General features: G+C 36.1%; 2 protein-coding genes across 4 annotated transcripts; both read right to left on the reverse strand.

Moving 5' to 3' along the window:
* Window positions 1-3,011: 3,011 nt before the first annotated feature.
* Window positions 3,012-8,914, reverse strand: zgc:194210 (uncharacterized protein LOC794982 homolog). Its single transcript, XM_007249833.4, has 12 exons — window positions 8,134-8,914; window positions 7,927-7,988; window positions 6,844-6,876; window positions 6,681-6,734; window positions 6,105-6,155; window positions 5,959-5,994; window positions 5,788-5,838; window positions 4,996-5,046; window positions 4,709-4,750; window positions 4,566-4,601; window positions 4,403-4,462; window positions 3,012-3,602 (listed from the first exon to the last, which is right to left on the reverse strand). The coding sequence occupies exons 1-12, from the start codon at window positions 8,139-8,141 to the stop codon at window positions 3,073-3,075; spliced, it is 1,014 nt and encodes a 337-aa protein (XP_007249895.4). The 5' UTR covers window positions 8,142-8,914; the 3' UTR covers window positions 3,012-3,072.
* A 2,142-nt stretch (window positions 8,915-11,056) lies between these two features.
* On the reverse strand, window positions 11,057-20,808 carry csnk2a1 (casein kinase 2, alpha 1 polypeptide). Of its 3 annotated transcripts, none has more exons than XM_049480482.1 (15): window positions 20,643-20,808; window positions 18,411-18,507; window positions 18,164-18,271; window positions 17,350-17,478; window positions 17,020-17,131; window positions 16,826-16,927; window positions 16,590-16,640; window positions 16,205-16,264; window positions 16,024-16,107; window positions 15,545-15,655; window positions 15,342-15,443; window positions 15,138-15,238; window positions 14,802-14,950; window positions 12,726-12,811; window positions 11,057-12,252 (listed from the first exon to the last, which is right to left on the reverse strand). In XM_049480482.1, the coding sequence occupies exons 4-15, from the start codon at window positions 17,448-17,450 to the stop codon at window positions 12,217-12,219; spliced, it is 1,095 nt and encodes a 364-aa protein (XP_049336439.1). In that variant the 5' UTR covers window positions 17,451-17,478; window positions 18,164-18,271; window positions 18,411-18,507; window positions 20,643-20,808; the 3' UTR covers window positions 11,057-12,216. The 3 variants fall into 3 exon arrangements, with proteins under 3 accessions (XP_049336439.1, XP_007249766.1, XP_007249765.1); XM_007249704.4 differs by having other exon boundaries at window positions 12,722-12,811; window positions 18,193-18,271; window positions 20,643-20,807; XM_007249703.4 differs by having other exon boundaries at window positions 12,722-12,811; window positions 20,643-20,806.
* Window positions 20,809-21,720: the final 912 nt, after the last annotated feature.

The raw sequence follows: 21,720 nt of genomic DNA on the forward strand, positions 1-21,720 counted from the left end.
GCTGTGTAGTTTATGTGTTTGCATTTGTACATTTATGTATGTCAGCAATTGTTGCAACCTACATTTACTTAATTTCCACTATTATTTAGAAGGTGTACTGTATGTATCTATAAAGATTTGGGTTTATATTGTAGTGTGTTGTTTATTTGGACTAATTGAGTGTATTTATCTGTCTCTGACAGCTCGTTCTCTCTGTGGACGTGGTGAGGAGTGTGTCTGAGAGCTCAGCCAGACCCTCCGCTAACCTGTGTGCGAGACAGCGCCGCTCTGGCTCGTCTTGGCCGGTCAGCGGCAGCAGCAGCGGCGGCGGAGCGCCACCGCGCAGCCCGTCCAGCTCCAGCTGCCTCATCCGCGGCCGCGCGGGGCCGTAAATCACCCCGCTCCGCTCTCGACCGCGGGCAGGCTTCAGCAACTCTACCGGGCCTCGGAGAGCCCTTCCCCGTCTCGTAATCATGACAGAGATGTCAGCGTGTCGGAGCAGATTTACAGCTGATTGGAGCGCGTAGCGGTTGTGAAATCTCGCAGCTGTACTCAAAACGTGAGCAGGTTAGCATACACGCTCCTCAGAACAACACACCGGAGGAGAATAAAGCTGTGAGAACAAGCACAAGACAAATAAATAAACAAACCGCTTACCTGTAGGCCTCTCCACCCTGCCAGTGGAGAGGTGCAGCAGTAACATGCTGTTTTTAACATGATTCGTGTTTATGCAGGTCATGATTCCCTGCTTAACACAACCCAACTAAAAACAGCTTTTGCTGGTAGCTGTTTTTCACATGGTCTAATCTGTTTTTCGATGGTTAAAGTGGCTGAAGAGCTTGTGATTTAGATGTAAACAGGCCCTATACTCTAAGATAGCCAGTTAAAGGTCTCCTTTTGCTAAAATCCACTTTTTTCTTGTTCTTTGTGAAATACTACAGGTCTCTCTGAGTTCTATATGATGCTGCATATGAAACTGTTCTTCAACCTCCATTGTCTGCAGTAGCTAGTAAAATAAAATATTAAGAAAATCGAGTCGATCAGGAAAAGCGCTGCGCCTGTCACAATAATTGCAATATCAATTTATCGTACGATAAATGAACATGACCTCAATAATTTTTGATAATCATGATCATGTCTATTGTGTTTATTTTTATGTTTGTTCACATATAACATTGAACAGTATTTAAGCCAGTCATGCTTCAATAACTTTGACTCCATAACATACACACAGTATGGACTAAAATAGGTGAAGAAATCAGTATATAATTCCCAAACCAATTATAATAAAAGATTAATTAATTTTTTGCTTTCTTTAAAAAGTGTATAATTGCTTTTTTATGCTATGCTGTTTTCTGGGTTTTTCTGGGACAATATATCGTCCACAAAAAAATCTTATCGTGACAGGCCTACGTCTACGTCAACCCATGAGTTCATTGCCTTGCCCACCGAAGCTGCAGGAAAGCGGACACTGTTAGCTAAGATTAAAGTTTTCTGTTTGCACCAGTTAGTTAACATTAGCAATCTTGTGTAAAAAAAACAATAGGTTTAAATCGACTCTTCATTTAATTCTGCTTTTTACCGAGACCTTAAGTATACAATAGAGCCGCTCGGCTGTGGGGAGCCAGAATCCTGTCTTTCTTCAGAGAACACTAATTCAGTAAACTAAAACAGGGCTATACAGAAAGACCAGTGCAAAAAAAAAAAAAAAACAGCTCACAAGGCATTTATTCATACTAGAGACCATAACTAGACTTTTTAAAATTAATTTAAAAAAATGATGGAATGAGACCTTTAAAGAATTTTTGGTCAGCCTAGTGTGTTACATTTCTGTTTTAAACATAGCACAAAGAAAATTTGTGTCTGGTAGATTTAACTCTAACAATGCTTCTTGGCAATAACTCTCAAACTCTTGGACAACAGACACCTACTGACCACTGTAGCAGAACCCTTGCTTACAGGTGCTGTCAATCAGGTGCTAATCAGCCATCACCTGGTGGAACCAGAGGCTCAATACAAGTGTCAATAGCAAAAGCAAGATGAGCTGTCTGGCACTGGCAGAGATAAAAACGTATAATATTTATTTTAAGTAAAGCAGTACAATGTTTGCTATTATGCTATCCCTCTTCCATCTTCTTATCTGCTTCTACCTAGTCAGGATCACAGTTGTCTAGAATCTACCCAAAATCATCAGTCAAAAGGCAGCAATACCCCTGGAAAGGGTGGCAGTTTATCACAGGGTACTACCCATAACCATCTGCTCACAGTGTCAAACCTAGGGCCCATTTAGAATGTTTGTTTTTGGGAGACGGAAGGAAACCAAAGCGGGAGATCAAACCCATAACTCTAGGCCCCTGGAGGTGTGTAACATATGAACTACATGTGGCGCCACCATGCTGGCAGATCATATGCTTGTTAACCACAATTTATGTGTTCTAACTACTGTAGTTGTTAAAAATAACCCTGTTACATATTTAGAACTTTAAAGAAACTTTGTAACTTTATTTTAGATAATGTTAGAATGTTTAAATAAGTATTTGTTTATTGTATCAAATTAAACATTATAAGAGGGACAAGGCTTAAATTGTATCTGATTAACAGTCACTCACTTGGCTGAGTATTCTGGGTTATGGACTCCAATTTTACCTATTTTTTAGCCCTTAAACTCAGATAACCTGAATACTGTAGAAGCAAACTTTGGATACCAATCATGGTTTGAATGAGCCAATATAATGTTTGTACAATAAAGACTAAAGTTTAATTAGAGAAATGTTTTGTTTAATATATAAAATTTGACAAAATTACATAATTATGTCTTGAATAGAACAAGATGTGAGGAAAATAAAAAAAAATACCTACAATGTTGTTTCTTTCCTGAGTAACATATTTAATTGGCAGTGTAGGCTACTGAAATCTGTAATGATGAAGACGTATGAATTAATTCACTCATTATTAATCTACATTAAAATGTTAGTGTTAGATAAATACACACAATAATTTCTGTACTCATAAGAAAGAGGGACTCAAAATAATCGTAATAAACACTTTGTATTTTGAAACACTGAAAAAAATATATATTTTTAACAGAGTGTCTCACAAGAAAAGAGCAGGCATGCCAGCATCCATCCTCTCATTGCTGTTGTCTCTGTCTAGAAGCTCACTGTTGACTCTTTCTGCACTGTCTGGGTCCAGAGGCTCTCTGGGGATGCTGAGTGTTCTCAGTCGTTTTCTAGCAGCACACATTCTCTTCAGCTGGCTCTTGTAGTTGGTGATCCCGTCTTTGTTCTGTGGATCTGTACCTGGACCAGCTGTTCTTGTGTTCTCCCCATTCAGATTTCCCATAGCCTTGCTGGATACCTCCACACAGTCCAACTGTGGATCAGTACTACCTTCAGTATCACTCAGTGGGATGTCCACCTTCAGCTCGGATTTGCTGTTCCTCTTCCTCTCATTGGTCAGAGATTGCTGAGGTGGGTAATTATATGTAGCCTCAGGCACCTTGGTTCCAGCGATTCCATTCTCACTTAATTTGACTCTGTCCATCATCCTCTTCTTCCCTCGATGCTTCTCAAAATTCAGACGTCCACCCATCTCCTCGCTGTTTTGGTGCACAGTGACTGGACCTTGGAGAAAAAAGAGAAAAACATTCATTTAATTGCTGCAACTGTGCAATGTGGTCCAGTTAGTCCGTTAAAAAAGAAGAAGAAGGAAGAAGAACAACTTTATCATCGTTTTTGTTGCACATATGGAACAGGATTTAGACCATTGTCTTTAATCTACCCATGTTGTAAACATGCATACAGCACACACACACTAGTGAAAGGGAGCACACATGCCCAGAGTGGTGGGCAGCCCTAGCTCCTAGCTACTAGGTGAAGGACCCAGAGAGCAGCTTGAGTTTATGTGTCTTGTTTATGACACAATGTAGATGAAAATATTCATAGCAATTAAAAGATACACCCGTCATTCCTCCAAGTTTGTAATAATTTTAAAATCAGTTAACTAAATATCTAATTTTATATGTGGTCATCTGGAGATGTCTAACCCCAGGTCAATCCTCATAATCCAATTAACCGTTTTGGACCACAGCTACAGCTGTATCCAAAAGTATTAAACCACAAAGGTCAATTTCATGAAGTAGCTTAAATTGGAATGTTTACCAACACAATTAAAAATAAAAGGGCTTTAAATGGTTCGTTGAGCAGTTTTTTCAGAGATGGCACAGAAGATAGATAGATATAGATAGATATCGAATTAAAGAATAATAATTCTGATCCCATTTTGTGAAAAATCACTTTATATATTATCAATGATGTGACAAAAATGTGCCATGCACAAACATTACAACAGATATTTAGGAACTGGTACAGTATGAGCTGTTACCTGAGACTTTGGTTCAAACATACCTTGTGTACAAACATACCTTGCGTTTTGCTGGGTCTCTCATCTGTGTCTGTGTTTGTCATATCAGCACTGTTGCTATCTGTACCAAGAGGGAATCATAAAACATGTTTATTAATTAATGTATCTCAATGAATGCATATTTTTGCACGTTTGTAGTGGTTCACCATTAAAACGTTCTTTACCAGCTGAATTATAATCTGGTGACCATCCGAGATTTTCTGTTGTGTAAGGGAAGAAAATAACAGAGACATTTATTAACCCAATAAAAAAAAATAATAAAATGGGAAAGGAAACTTATATTTCTATATAAAAATGTTTCTCATACCAGGCAGTCTGTTCCTTTTCTTTGAGCTTCTGTCATCAGAATCTTCAGAAACACATATGGGGAGTTAGGCAATATGTTTTATTAAACAGATCAGTTAAAAAATATATTATATATAATATAGTGTCTGTTTGTATGTTTGGGGCCCTCACTATTTGTTTTAAAGCTTACATATTTGATTATGCATGCCTTAGAAGCCAATACCTCTGTACATCATTACAGGTATATCATACAGTATCTTATTTGATTTGTCTGTGAATATTTATTAAATCTACATTGATTTGATTTACCTGTACGATCTGCAGAATTGCTGTTCTCTTTGGATTTTTCATCAGCAGTATCTGAAAAGACAATGTAATGTGAAAAGTGATATTATATAAGGATTGGTACAGTTAAGTGTAAATATACAGTGTTGTCAACAAGCGGCCTAATTCATCAAGCATCTCAGAGTAAAAGTACTGATCTAAGATCACCTCTCATGAGCTGTCTAATATAATTCAGTAATTTTAACTGATCCTGGATCAGCATTGTACTCTGACAAGTTTGAGAAGTATGGGCCAATGTTTTTAAACAGGAAATGCATTTACTGATAACAAGATGAAAAATTAAGAACAATAAGTGATAGACTACTGTAATCACACTGCTTACTGGCATCAGAAAAATGATCAATTTGATATTTCAATTCAAAATGTGATGAAGCACTTATTGTGCCTCAGAAGAGCATAATAGTTTATACAATATGGATTTATTAATTTTGCAACATTTCTAACCCCACAAAAATAAATTTTCCATTTCTCTCTAATGTCTTAAATCAGAATCAGCTAAAATCTTGTATATCAACACCTGTTCTAAACTCTCACATGAAAGTATCTTTACAGTCTTAAATAAAGAAATAAATGCGCTATTAAAAGTTTTTTTTAACACTGCCAAAGAATAACCTTTTAATTTCATTAAGAACCATTTTGTATAAAGAAATTACTTTACAATATTTTTTTTGTGTAACTCTTATCTCTCCTTTTGTAACACCTTTATTTTTAAAAGCATAGTGTAATACAAATAGCAATGTATCTTCTGAAACTTACCTGAAAATGTCAGTGATTCTTGCTCTAGATTTATACTGGCTTCTAAAATGTCTTTAAAGAAATAAATACACAAAAGGAAAGCTCAGTGCAATAAATGCAAATGATGGTGTTCTATAAATAAATAAACTTAAAACTTGAACAACTTAAAAAAAAGTGAGAATTTGTACAAACCAGCAGAGCTATACACTGGAGCAGGAGTTGTGCACACTGTAGAAACATGTTAAGAAACATATTAGAAAGCTGAAAGGTAAACTTTATATTGTTTTTTAAATGTTTATAATGGCACATTTTATACTCCCACATTTGGGAACATTCACCTGCTGTTGGATCTGGATCTGGAAGATGAACAAAGTTTGGTGTGTCTGAAACTAAACAACAAACAGAACAGCATGATAAGAATGTCAGATAATAATGAATGTTTATTTGCATCACATTTCTAACCAAATACTCTGTTTATACCTGGCAATTCACTTTAGTGTAAAAACAGCAAAGGTGCATTTAAAACAAACACATTTTATCACTCAAACCACTTCAGGAAGTTGTCTTAGATACATTTGAGCCTTTAAGTTGTAGCAGTGCAACTACATCCTTCTCTTTAAGACACATTTAACAACCCAAGTTCTCCAAGTACAAATAAAACACCAGTAATAATAATTGCTGTACTGAAGCCCACTGTGTGTGACTTTCAGTGTAAATGCATGCAGCTAAATCTTGGATAAAATAAGCATACAGTATAGGTACTACTAATTACTAAGTCAGTAAACAGTTGTAAACAGTGTCAATGACCCATAACTAGACCTTCTTTTGCCAAAAAAAAAAAAAAAAATAGTGGCTAGTATTGCTTCTTGTATTTTCCATGCATCTTAATGGGTGTATAACTGAACAGCACAGACCAGAGATGATTTCTGGGGCTGGGCTTTCAGGAGGAGTGATCATATTAAAGGCATCTGTAAAGATAGCACAGACACATTGATTAAATACATATAAAACCATCACAAACCCAAACACAAATGCATATGCAATTATCCAGGTAAAATGAAGAGAAGAGGTACAAACCATTCAGAAAGCTCAGAAACTCTTCATTGTGACCTAGACACCAGAAAATGAAATAAAAAAAATCATCACCATGGATGCATTACTTAGCTCTAACAGCCACCAGAATCATAATTTAATACATGAAAATCAAATAGTCAACTTGTCCATCCAACCACCCACCTACCTACCTGCATACATACCTGCAAACCATCTCTTCATCCACCTACCTTCCTACCTATCCATCCATCTATCCACCTACCTACCTGCCTAACCAACCCATTCATCCATCCTTTCATCCACCAACTTACCTACTTATCTATCCAAGTACCTATGTACCTATCCATCCATTTGTCCGTCCACATTTCTACCTATCCATCTACTTGTCCGTCCACCTATCTACCTATCCATTCATGCATGCATCTGTCCATCCACCCATCTACCTGTCCACCCAACTTCCTATGCTTCTATACATCCACCTACCAACCTATCCATTCATCTGTTCATACCCTTACCTACCTGTCTAACCATCCATTGATTCCTACCTACCAATCAATACAGCCATCCATCTGTTCATCCACCAACCTACCAACTTATCCATTCATCCATCCACCTTCTTACCTACCTACCTATTTATCATTTTATCCATTTACCTACCAACCTATCCATTCATCTGTTCATCCCCCTACCTACCTGTCTGACCATCCATAGATCTATCTGTTCATCCACCAACCTACATACTTATACATTCATGCATCCATCCATCTTCCTACCTACCTACTTATCCTTTTATCCACTCATCTATCAACTTATCCATCCGTTTATCCCCCTACCTACCTGTCTAACCATTCATCAATCCATTCATCCATCAATCTTCCTACCAACCAATTGATACATCCATCCATTTATCCACCAACCTACTTACTTACTTATTCATCCATCCACCTACCGACCTATCCTTCCATCTATCCACCTACCAATCTATTCATCTAGCCACCTGTACTGCCTGTACTGTTTATAAAAATTTATTGAAAGGGTACTTTGTCATTATATATTACAAAAGACAGTTAATAAATTGTTAAACGATAAATCAGTCAAAATAAATACCTCTCATGGAAGCTGAATACACAGCTGTTATAAAAAGCAGGACAGGCAGGCAACAGCTACATCTAAAACAGCAGAGAAAAGTTGAGCTGGTTAAATGTTTATCTGATGTCTACTTTGCAGGAAAGCTCAGGAAATGAAATGTAAGCTTGTGGTAAAATGGTAAAACCAGAATAATGTTTTAGAATAAAAAGCAGCATCATTACTCACATGCTCATCTTGAAGAGTGGATGCAGGTAGTCTTGGGGAGTCCTCCAGAACAGACAGCTTTATACCTGTGCAGATCACTGGTGTGTAAACTGGTCTGAATAGAACAATAGTACCTCAGGAGAGCAGCTAGGGTTACAGTAAAGAGGGCCATTCATTTACCTCCAAAGGGTTTAGTTCAACACAGGAAACTGGAGTTAATTAAAGAACTAATAGCAGAAGAAGAACAAAAGAAGGATACACTGACCTGCCTGTTTCATACGTACCCCCGTAAAAAACAAAGATCCCTAATGCTGCCTGGCTTGTAGAAATGTGGTAGAATTCTGCAGTTATTTATCAAGACTTTAGAACTCTTCAGCCATTACTTCACACACATGTTGCATAACACCACATGCTAAAAGTTTTTGGAAAAAAAAGTCTTTTTTTTTTATTTGTTAATTATTTATATATTTGTACATATTTGAACACATATCCCTCCTGTTTTGTTTAACTGTATATAACAGCAATAATGCTTCTGGGTTAAACTGATCCAGGTTGTTTTTAATCACCCAAATGTATTATATTAATTAACTTTTCATTTCCTGTCATGCATGTGCCAACCCTGTTGTGGGAAATTGCACAGGCAAAACATTAATTATTCATCATGATTTAAAGACAAATCTTGTTTTTTTATTTGATTTATTTAATGAAATTGATATTTTATCATGATTAAATTTTGTTCTAACAAAGTAATATAATCTATTTTATTAGATACATTTTTTTATTAAACATAGTTTGATTTAAAAACAGAACTTTTTCTTTTTTTTAGCCTTTATATATTGTAAATAGCTAAAGATTGCTCATAATAAGAAAACACAGAACATCCTTTCAGTCTTTGGTTTGCTATAGAGCCGTTGGAACATGATGTGTATGCATGTGTCAGTGTGTGAAAAAAAAACTTTTTTTATTTATACATTTAGAGTACTTAATGTGCATTTTTATCATCACTAATTAGTGTAACACAAATTTTTAATACGGACACCAGTAAAAAAAAAGAAAAAGAAAAAAGAATGCATGCTAATTGTGTAAGTAACCTCAGAATTAACCCAGGCCACTCATATATATATATATATATATATATATATATACATATATATATATATATATACACACACACACACACACACACACACATCATATTGTGTATATGATACTGATCACACAGTGGTTTATAGATTACATTCTCTGAACTACTGCTAGTGGTACTAGAACAAACTTTATAATATTGTGTTATTGTACTACCTGGTTAAATATCACCGTGGGAAAAAAGACGGGATCATTTGATCTCTGAGCAGATTCAAACACAGACTCTTCACACACAAAGACTGTATTCAGTAAAGCTTTAACGAGACTGTCAGAGCTGGATGAAGCTGTGATGCATGGAATCACTCGGCCTGTGGCACTGAATGTCTGAATGTTTGTGGACACGCCTTCTAATTAATTGTCTTCAAATGCTAAATCTTTAATTAAAAAGAAAGCCTGCCCTGGACAGTAGAGACAGTTATTTCAACAAAAGCAGAATGTGCAGGGCTTTGGATGCCATTTGTGACTAAAATACCTTTTTTATATACGTTTAATAGAATCTGCTTTCAGTTATCTTACACACTTGAAGCTGTTTTGTCTCATAGTACATCCTGCACTGAATGATTTGGGCTGAGCTCTGGGATACCAAGCAGTCTTTTTAGAAACTGTATTAAGCAGACAAAACACAGTTACAGATTTTAATCCACGTACCATGTGACCAGTTAACCACTAGATGGTAGCCAAGCACTTCAGAATGATTTTGTGGGGAGTTTTATGGTTTCCTCTTTAAAGAAGTCTGAAAAGGTGGACCTGATCCCACCCAGCTGCAATTCACCCCAAGATAGAAGTTTCTTGCCTTTTAGAAGAAACAGCAAGTTAACTGCAAACTAGTGCACAGACATATCCTCAACTTCACTTCAATTTTCAATAAAACTGTCAAACTGAAATATTGTGGTTTTACAAAATGACATATTGGAAACATTTTATGGCTGTAAGCCATAGTTAGAATAGGATATTTCTTATTAACTGATATTTTAGAGACTGAAGCACATCATATACATCAATGATCTAATCACACTGACTCTATTGATTAAAACAGTGACTTAGAATCCAGGTTCTGCATCACCCCTAACATGTTTTTCTGTTGCACTTTACCCAATTTATTTCAGGTAAAATAAAACAGTAGGCATGTACACAATGTGATTTCTGATATGAAACCAGAACAAAATAAATCAGAAACCATCACTATGTTAACAGAACCTGAAAAAAATTATTTGAAATTATTTACTCCTGTAGTCTGTGGTTTAAACCGAACAGTCCAAAGTAGTTATCTTCTTTATTGAGTATAATAAATGTGAGGTAGCCTTGTCTTTCACTTGGCTTGACATGCCATTCACTATCTTGAAAAAAGAAAAAGAAAGTGTAAAAAAAAAAAAAAAAAAAAAAAAAAAAAAAAAAAACAAACAAACAAACAAAAAAAACGCTGCCTTAAACTTACAGCAAAGTAAGTTGAAGTAACATTTTTTGGAAATTTAAATGAGATTAAAAACAAAAGAAAGTAGCTGCAAAACATGTATTGCAAACTTTATATGATTTAATTTACAATACACAATGTAATCTTAATAGATTTTGAACTATCCACACTTGATACAGGCAGTGGTTGTTTTCTGTCTCCTTACATACTACTTAACACCAAGTACTTCACTGAGAGACAAGACCAAAAGAACCATTTGGAAACAATTAAATGATCATTAAGGTAATAAATGATCTGCCAGGCCAAGCAGAACTTTTAGGGGAGCGAAAAACAAAAACGCAAATGTTTATCTTCAGTCAGTCATATCAGAGTAAAAACAACATGCAGTGCTAAAGAGATATTTCGCCTGTTTAATTCATTTAATCGGAGAGTTGGAGACATTTTTCACTGAATACTCTATCAAGGAGAAAAAAAACAACTTACAAAATTCTTCATGGTATTAAACAAATGCGTCAGAAGCTTCATTATAAAATGGAAAAAAAAAAATCAGTTCTGTGAGTAACACAAATTGGCAAACTAATGACCCTGTGGTACTCAGCATTGGCCACATGTCCTAAAAGTAACTATTGAGTATCTATGTAAAGTCCATAGCCAAATCCAATCAACCTGCTATCAGCTATCCATATTATCAATAAAGCAACAACAAAAAAGCTTTGAATTACTGATCAGCGAGTTCTGCTATACACACACACAATGATTGAATACACACTGTCAGTAATATTGTAGCAGTTTTGATTGAATTTGGCCCCTGGGTCCAAGAACGGTAAAAGTCCACATTAACAGCACAACTGAAGCTCCAGCATGGTACAGCAGAGCGGGTGCAACCATTAACGAACACCGAACACGAGTCTGCATCCCGCTCAGGTTTTGTGAAGTCTGTAATCAAGTTTCACAGTGTAATAACACCCAAGGGTGAAGCAATAAAATGCTGAGTCCCCCAGCCCCACCACAAAAAAAAAGAAAAAAAAGAAAGAAAAGAAATTAGAAGGTCAAGGGACTGTTTTTGTTTTTTCAAGCACAAGAATACTTGAGGGACATATAAAATAATTTTTATTTTCCTTCTTCAGGTCTACATGTGTACGTGTTTCTAGAGTCATGGTGAGCAGAGAGAAATCGCACCCATCTGCCTTATTATAACTCACCCAGGCAGGTGCTAAATGATAACAGGAGTCCGTATCCCTATACAACAGAACTGAAGAAAAGAGGGAAAAGGGTAACTTAGCATTAGATACTGTGAACTGAATAGTAACAAAAATGAAGACTGCGGCTCCGTCCACTTTGTCAAAAGACACAAAAAGAAGAGAAAGAGAGAGGATAAGAGAACGAGAGAGGGAGAGAGAGAGTAAGAGAGAGGGGGAAGATAGAAAAGGGGGTTAGAGATGGAGAGATAGAGAGAGAAGAGGTTCAAGGTTGGGCTCCCGTGGCAGCAGGTACTTGTGTAGCCAGCGCGTTGGGGGCAGAGATGACGGGGGAGCCAGCTGCAATGTTGGCTATGGGCTGTGTGCTGGCTGCCATGGAGGTAATGCCTGAAAGATAAACAGAGCTGTTAGACACACAGTCCACACACGGTCCTATACAACAGCATGTTATCTCCATGCTGATCAACTGTTATTTTTATTTTTTTTTCCTAAAACTATGGGTTTGCTTCAGTCTTGGGTCTACCCTCACACAGTAAGCTTGCAGAATTACTTACAAATAAAGGTTTTAAAATAGCTCTTGAATTGCAAATAAGGGATATAAACTGGTATAATGTCAACACAAAATAACTGTAGCATTGGAGTTTTACAGGCTTTTGCAATATTTTTTAAAATAAATATCTTATTATCTTAATTATGGTCAGAAAGTTTTTTTTAATTAGTTAAACAAGTAGAACTAAAATACATTTGGAAACCAAACATGTCTTGGCTGATCAGTTTAATAAAATGAAATACTGTGTAATAATTTACTCCTTTAAACACAATTTGGCTTCATTTAAATCAGTAATCAAGAGCATACCTGCCATCATGCTAGAAGAACTGACAGGGGTGGAGCTAGCGGCCATTCCAGCAGGGGGTGCTCCTCTGCCCTGGTCCTTCACAATGGGGTCTGAAAAAGAACACAAACACATGTAAACTCAAATACTGTTTTTTTATGGCACAGAAGTGACTTTAGAAAGTATTGCAATTCCTATTCTTGTGGCACGTTAGTGCAGTGTATTAATTTTATATTGATGTAACTTTCATAAACAACCAATAATTAATGATATATTTTAGAAAGCACATTTCTCTACACACTATGTATAAAAGACATGGTATTTGTCCAGACACTGCAGTGTAAATTGTGACCCAACCAAAAAGAAACGTGCATGCCCAAACTATATCCAATCAACTGAAATTGCAACAGGTAGACTCAAACAAAGTTTGGGTAATTAATCAAAAACAGACATTTGAAACCTCAAACTAAATGAATTCTTCTCATATAAGTTGTATAGATGTGTTCAAATCTGTTTACACTTTTCTCACTCTGTGCAATCATGAACCCTGCCCTTAAAAATTGTGTTATGTCGAACCCATCCAGTCTGTTAAATGGATGCATTATGGAAAACTTCAATTCACTCATTAATCATATGCAAGGTAAAATGTTCAATTAATCATAGAAGGCAATCTGAAAATGCTTTATTTTTGTGTAAAAAAAAAATCCTGAGTGTGAGTATCTGAATAGCAGTTTTGTCTGCGTGTCAAAGGACTGTTCAAAATACTGTGCTATTTTGAAATTTTATTTTAATATAATTTTATAATATTCCATCTTATTTTACAGATCTAACTGTAACAATCTTAAGTCATCACCCAGCAACAACACCAGCGGAATTCTTTGAAAAGACCCTTTGTTCTGATCACCCTCAAGATGTTTAGAAAAGTGTAGCTGATGGGTAAAAATGAAAATTACTATTATTAGTTATTAGAATTATAAGTTCAGAACAAATTAATATTCAACATGTAAAATTGAGGGATTTTTTTAGAGCTTACTAAATCTAAATGTAAATCTATGTAGTCCTTTATGCCCTCTGACATTTATCCTCTCAAATAATAAAGAGTTCCACCTCTGGATTGCTGGAGACAGCACAGGAATGAGCAAGAAAAGAACTTTCTTCAGCAGCAGTAAGTGAGTCAATACAATGACACATTTAAGTGTAAGAGACTCCTTAAAATAAATGGAAAATGAAAAAATGTTCGAGTGAGCAAATAAATATATATCAAATAAATACAAAAAAATGCAAACAATGTAAACATATTACAGCAGCCTAATTCATTAACACTGCATTCTGCAGGGAAGAAACAGCTTATATTAAATATTCACCCTCACAACAGTATAATACTAAATAATTGTTCTGTATGGAAATGCTTGTGTCTTTTTCTAAACATAATAAAATTAAGACCAAATCCCCAACTGTCAGAGCAGGATTTGCCATGTGCTGAATGCTATAAATATCACAATCACTCATCACTCGTCAGTATAAAGGAAGTATCTGCGTAATTTTGCAGCAGGATGATGGAAGTAAATTAAATGAAGATTAAATGTCAGAATTTTCCAACAGACCCCAGAGGTCACTTGGCATACCCCTATGGATACACCTGCACTTGTTTTGGAACCAACACCCTATTTTGAATACATGCCATCACATTCATGTTTGTTAAATTCATACGTATATGTCCAAATGTTTGTGCAGATAATTCATAAAATATACAACAGGCATTTAATTTCAATAGGCAGACATTTTATATTATAAACTACATCTCTCGTAATTGATCTTTTTTTTTTACCCAACATTCTCTAATACTCAAGCATGAAGGCAGGATGTCCGAGATGTGCTTGGTCAAAACAAAAGTTTTAGCAGCTTAGTATAAAATTATAATAAATATAAAAATCACTGAGTGAAAGTGGTGAAATCACTGTACAGGCACAATGCAGCAAAATTACTTAAACAGATTCAAGCTGGAGAATAATAGTTCAGATGCAGACCTTTCCAATAAAACACTTATTACACCAAGCGTTTGGTATGACAATGGCTACCCACAATCTACTTATAGGAACTTACAGAAGTAGGGGTGATCCATGGCCTCGCGGGCAGTGAGACGAGCCTGGTGGTCATAACGCAGCAGCTTGTCCAAGAAGTCCAATGCCTCGGTGCTCACCAGGTGCTGGTTCTCACTGTGCACAAAGCGCTCCCATCTCTTGCGTGAGTGCCTGATAACAGACAACAGAACATTCAAAATTCATGCTGCACATATACAACCCAACACAATAAAAACAAAGCACACCACACACACATATATATATATATATATATATATATATATATATAGGTACATGTACTGCCTTGAAACAGAGACTGGAATGACTACTCAACATCTCACATTCAAGTCATTCTTACCTGCCCAAAATGTCATTGAAACGTGGATCCAGTTCAATGTTGTATTTGTCGATGTAGTCGTACAAGTCTTCTGTGCCCAGGACTTTTGCGATCCGTACAAGCTTCAAGTGAAATTTAAAATAATTAGCAAGATAAAGAAATTAAACAATCAAAAGGATTTTCTGACCTTCCCATCTTTCATATTTTAAAGAACAGGAGTATTACCTGGTCGTAATTGTCATGTCCATGGAAGAATGGCTCCTTCCTGAAAATCATACTGGCCAGCATGCAACCCAAACTCCACATGTCCAAACTGTAGTCATACATCTAAAAGTAAAAGAAAAAAATGAACAAATATTATTGAGATTAATAAGACAAAATAATCAAAAATTAATATGAAAATTGTCAGGCACAAAAACTATCCTCACCTGGTAGTCCACCAGTAGTTCGGGGCCTTTGAAGTACCTGGAGGCGACTCGCACATTGTACTCCTGGTTTGGGTGGTAAAACTCTGCCAAGCCCCAGTCTATCAGACGAAGCTTTAACAAAAAGGCAGGTGAACAATTCTTAATTCAGTTCTTTCTGATTCACATTTCATCATAATCATCACAAAACTAAAACTAGCCACAGATCTTCCCTGTTAACCCTTGTTTATTACTTCAAATACTGTGTCAAAATTGTATAATGGCCAAAAAAAAAATCTTGCTCTGGATTATTATAATATTTTTACAATTATTTTCCCTTCTTTTCTTACGTTGCCATTTTTGAGGTTTTGCATGAATAAAGCCCATGCCTTTATGAATATATTGCAAAATACTTTATTTATAATATGATTAGTGAAATCAAAATGATATTAAAAAGAAGGATTAGTACAACTGAATATTAAGGCACCTTGCGGGTTACCTACCTTTCTGTGCTCATGGTCAATCATGACATTGTGTGGTTTGACATCCCTGTGCATAATGCCCATGCTGTGACAGTAGTCTAGAGCCTATTAAAAATAAAGAGACATGGACTTCATTAAAAACATCTATAAAAACTATTAAAACAAATATGTTAACATAAATTAACTACAACAAATGTCTTACCTTCAGAATTTCATACATGTAGAAGCGAATGTCATAATCTGATAACGTTTGATACAATTGCTGTAAAAGAGAAACAAATTCAACATTATACAAGGAATAGACGCAGAATCTACATCATGAGTCAAAAAATAATAATAATAATAAAAAAAAAAAAATCACAGGACTCCCTTTTATTTCACAAACAGAATATGGTGTCCACGTTCCACTTTAGCCATAGCCTAAAAGTAGGGCATCATTATTTGCCCATTATTTGCTGGGGTATTCAAATATGTCATTTTCTATTTTTTTTTCCTTCCCCAAAACAAGCAATAATCAAATAAGAACAATAACAACTTTACAAATGTCTACAAATGTATTCCTTAAATAAGCTATTTTTTGTACTTACCTTGAAGTCTGTGTTGTTTACATGCTCAAAAACCAGTGCAGGTGTTCGTGACTACATGGAAACACAAAGTAAAAGCATATTAATGCTTTAAAACAAAGAACAAAAATTACATTCATTAGTACATTACTTCTCCCGCTTTAATACTGAGGTATAGCCAATACATTACCACATTCTGCATGTACATAAAAAACAGGCAAAGCAAAAGAGAGTAAAAAGAAGAAAATCACTCTACTCACCACAGGATCTTTGACAATGTCTAAAAGTGTTATAATATTGGGGCCTCCTCTCAAGTTCTCAAGGATTTTGATTTCTCTCTTGATTTTCTTCTTTTTCACAGGCTACCAAAATAAGAAAACAAAAAGCAAGTTGATTTGACACATATACAACCCATTAACACTTCAGCAAGAATAATCACATTCTCAAAGAGTACCTTGAGTATTTTGACCACAACTTTCTCATTGTTTGTGATGTTTATGGCTTCAAACACTTCACTGTACTTTCCTCGCCCCAGCTTCCGCACAAGCTGGTAATCATCTTGATTTCTGCAGAAAAAGCATAAAACCAAAGCATATGACAAAAAGCACCATTACAAAATAAACACCCACATCTTAGAAACATGGGATCATCAGTTACTGATATAGGCAAATATATAGGCTAACCCATTGTAATAAGGATGCTTTGGATTTATTTAGTAGAAATGCTTAACACTGCTGCCTATAGGGCATTTAATTATTAGCCTGTTTCCAAAACTCATACTTACCCCCACTCTACCACATGAGACTCATAGTCCCAGTACTCTCTGGGTCTTTGTGTGTTTACATCAGGGTAAACTCGAGAGCGGCTTGAGACAGGACCGGACATATTCTACACAGGATATTCCCAGGAGCACCTACAAAAGAGGATATGGAAACGATTCAGAACAGCTGGTGCACAATGAAATCACACGACAGCAGAAGCTACATTAATTAATTCTACAGAATACTTCTCAAAATAAGAATTTTGGATGTCAACCATGCCCTGTGCTTGTCATTTTCTTGTTGCTTAGAGCCATTTGATTAATTTGTTTGGTACTCGATTCCAGGGTCCATATTTTTGAGTAATCACCCTGCCAATCCAGAATTATCTATAAAGCTTTTCAGATTAGTAATTGTTTAGGACAATCCCAGACCTTCTATTACTCTAGTGAGCTTTATGAACAGATCTAGGCCTCGTGCAATTCTATTCACTATCACATATAAACCAATCTTAGATCAAACTGGACCCAGAAGTCTGGACCTCAAGCAGGTAACTGTTTGCAATGGTTTATTTGAAAATACTTTGTTCTTCTGGAGTGGACCGTAATATACTGTCATACAAGAGAGTTTTTTAAGATACGTCAGACTTAAGTCTATTTTGGATCCAACAAAGATGTAAATTTAAGCTCTCTCACATTCACTCACACTCTCCCTCTCCAGCACAGTCTACAGTGTTCACAATCGCTCTCTTACACCTTGCCTCTAATAAACCATCTCTGTAAGACAGCTCACCTAGGCTGCAGACAAGGTACAAGTTGAGTTTAAACTTTAATTTCATACCTGTGTAGACCTCTAAGGTAAAAATTTACCTTGGAGGTTTCCTCCAAGCAGTAGATGAAAGGTGGCGCTGATGAAAGCAGATGTGATGGCTTTATGGAGGAGCATAGGCTGCAAGAAAAACAGACTATGTTAAAAATGCATACTATTAGCAGTTTCACATAAGAAAACATCAAGGCTTTAGGATTTCCAGCACAGATTTTTCCATGAGAAAGACTTCAGAATCGAACAAAACATCGATTCAACTAACCTGATTGAAGCTGCTATGAGAGGACATCCAGCAGTTTATTCAGGAGGTACAGCAGTCAGAAATTTCATTCCTCAAGGCTTTACAAAGCTGAAATGCCCTGCAAAAAACAAACATGTGTAAAAAAAAAAAACATCATATGAATGGGTACACAGAAGTACATGAATATAAGCACATCTACTGAAATATGTATTATAAGTAGCTATCTATCCATCTCTCACAGGCAAGCTCAAGTGTGTATGTCTCTGTGTCTATCCATCCATCATGTGTTTATTTATCTTATGGCATTGTTTTAAGGTTCCGTATGCCAAAATTTCCTACAGGATCATTATCTTTCGATCAATACAGTATCTATCTATTGATCAATACAGTATCCATCCATCCATCCATCCACCCACCCACCCACTGAGTACCAATACCAACATTCAGAGATGTTGGTATTATATGCAGCTCTGGAAAAAAATTAAGCGACCATCATTAAAAATGATGAGATTCTTTGATTTTACCAAGTTGAAATCATCTGGAATATTACCATCAGGAAGATGCATGACCACAAGCCATCAAACCAAGCTGAACTGCTTGAATTTTTGCAATAGGAGTGGCATAAAGTTATCCTAAAGCAGTGTGTAAGACTGGTGGAGTAGAATATGCCAAGATGTATGAAAACTTGACAATATTTTTATTTGGAATTTGGGAGAAATGTCTGTAGTTTACAGAATAAAACAAACAGTGTTCATTTTACTAAAACATATACCTATAAATAGCAATAGCAGAGAAACTGATTCAGACTGATGTGGTCTCTTCATTTTCCCAGAGCTGTACGTGGTTACATTTCTCCCAACATCTCAGAAATGCATTACAATAGTTGTAACCTGTACATAGATATAACCCTTCTATAATCAAACTACACCCATCTTAGGTAACTAACTAGTTACAGGCAGCAGACTGGCTATATAAAACAGGACACCTTAAGACTTGTAAGACTTAGTGGATGACTTATTCAGATCTAATATAACAAAAATATAGCTTTCGCTGGCAAAATCGAGTATTCAGTATAGCTATCCAGGTTAATTTCATTGCTGTATCGAGGATGTTTAAGATGGGCCTAACTGCTACTACTATAGTTTATTCAGAGAGCGTTAGCTAACATATCTAGGTTAACTAACAGACTAGCTAGCTTGCTAACTAAGTATTTAACCACAAGCTAGCTTCAATTTAACGACTCGGGGCAGCTCCTAGAACATAACTTACAGATCCCAGCTTTTAAAAGTGGTCGTGAATTCATACTATTAAGATTAATAGTATTAAGAGATAGCTAACTAACTATGGCTAATAACACTGGGTTAGATAAGTTAGCTAACCTATGTTAGCTAACTAGCTAAGTAAGCTAGCTAGCTCACAACTAAAGGTGGGTAACCCAGGACCAGTAGGTAAAAATCCATCCCAGAGTTTTGTATCAGCTACCTAGGCGGCTGAGCTGCAGCAGAGCCGCACCGGCGGTTGGTACAAAACCGTGGGATGGATTTTTACCTTCTGGACCTGAGTTACCCACCTCTACTCACAACAGCTACGTGAGACTTAACGCTTGCCACGCCTTAAAACATAAAGATTTCCAATCGTTCGCAACGCGTTTTATACTACTTTAACGCACATTAAAATAAAGTATGGCTATTAAAGCAGCTTTTAATAGTGTGGCAGACGAGCTGCGGCGGTTGCGCGACTTATAAAACTGCAAGTAACAATCGTTAGCTAGTTAGCTAGCTAGGTTAGCTAACGCTAAGCTAGCTGGGTTATGGAGCTAGCTAAGGCTATGTTAGCTAAGCGCGCCACATCAAAGCCGGGCGGGTGACTAGCTAATGTAGAGCCAGCAAATAAGTAGCTAAATACGTGATATTCAATCTTAAATGTCCTTTATTACAGCTTTAGTTGTTATACTGGATAAACTGCCGATAAATTACCGCATTTACCGCCTCCAATCGACCCGACCCGGGCGAGAATATTGCTCAACCAACCAAGAGGGACAGCGGAGGGCAGCTAACGCTACTGAAGCTAAGCCAGCTAACGCTACCGAGCTACAGAACTGTGCCACCCACAATTACACGAATTTTAAGCTCAAACGGGACCCACTATCAAATTCTCCCATCCGTAACACACCCCGAGACCCTTTACACATTAATACACGCGAAAGTTCTGCTTTTCCAAGCAGCTACGCTCATATTTATGGCGCTGAATTACCTCAGAGGGTCTCCCGGTGGAGAATATGGCGGAGGCGGCGAGTGTAGAACCGACGCTAGTCCTACTAGCAGCAGCAGAAGCGGCGGCGGCGCTAACGGGCTCCTCCACACAGGGAGAGAGAGGGGCTTTAGGGGGCAAGTTTCCGGTACAGAAGGAGAGCAGTCCCCAGATCAGCAGGAGCCTACCGTGTATAAAAATACCTGTTAAAACACACAAAACACATTAACATTTAGTTACTGACTAATTTATCTAAAAATGTCACACTCACTATACATTATAATGTAGTTCAGAGTATATTAATATCACATATATGATATAATATTTATATATTATATATTATGTGTGCAGCAACTATACAGAACCAATCACTGAAAAAAACAACCTTTACAGTCTACAGTCACTGAAGCTACAGAGCACAAACAGAAGTATTCTCAAGAGAGAGATTAATGGGGTGTTTGTGTTTAAAAATAAAAACAAACAAACAAACAAATATTGAAGAAATACATATATAAACAGCTCTGGAAAACTTTAAGAGACTACTTTAGTTTCTGAATCAGTTTCTCCGATTTTGCTCTTTATGGATACATGTTTGAGTAAATGAACATTGATGTTTTATTCTATAAACTACTAACTAATTTTATAAAATTCCCAAAAAAAAAAATGTTAAAAATATTGTAATTTGGAGTCTCCTACTATTATCACTTAATATAAACAAAAAATGCATTATATTGCATAATTACACAATATATTTTTTTTATTAGTTCTCATAAAAATACAATTTAGCATCATTAATAACATATTCACATATTTATTGAGGTATGTATTATTCCATGTTACATATGTTTAATATATCTTTGTAGATATATATAGTTCTTTGTGGCGCTAAGTTGTTATCCAATATTACTTATATAAAAATGATGTCACAGTAAACAATGTTACAATGTGTGGTTATCACCCTTCACTGTTCTATTCAGTATATAAACAGAACACATTCTCAAATTAACCTTCATAAAGATGTATTCATAAAACTCTTAACAATTAAAACAAATAATTACATAAATTATTAAAAAATTATAAA

The sequence above is a fragment of the Astyanax mexicanus genome, chromosome 6 (assembly GCF_023375975.1).
Source record: "Astyanax mexicanus isolate ESR-SI-001 chromosome 6, AstMex3_surface, whole genome shotgun sequence".
Taxonomy (NCBI): domain Eukaryota; kingdom Metazoa; phylum Chordata; class Actinopteri; order Characiformes; family Acestrorhamphidae; genus Astyanax; species Astyanax mexicanus.

What these genes read in the sequence shown, in the direction of transcription:
- zgc:194210 (XM_007249833.4), bottom strand. An exon ending in GTATTCAGCTTCCATGAGAG is followed by an intron (nt 6,877 to 7,926) that starts GTATTTATTTTG and finishes TCTGGTGTCTAG; the next exon opens with GTCACAATGAAGAGTTTCTG. An exon ending in ACCAGATTATAATTCAGCTG is followed by an intron (nt 4,463 to 4,565) that starts GTAAAGAACGTT and finishes CTCTTGGTACAG; the next exon opens with ATAGCAACAGTGCTGATATG.
- csnk2a1 (XM_007249704.4), bottom strand. Translation starts at nt 17,450, where the DNA reads ATGTCCGGTCCTGTCTCAAGCCGCTCTCGAGTTTACCCTGATGTAAAC. An exon ending in ACATGTATGAAATTCTGAAG is followed by an intron (nt 16,108 to 16,204) that starts GTAAGACATTTG and finishes TATTTTTAATAG; the next exon opens with GCTCTAGACTACTGTCACAG. An exon ending in TTGACCATGAGCACAGAAAG is followed by an intron (nt 15,656 to 16,023) that starts GTAGGTAACCCG and finishes TTTTTGTTAAAG; the next exon opens with CTTCGTCTGATAGACTGGGG.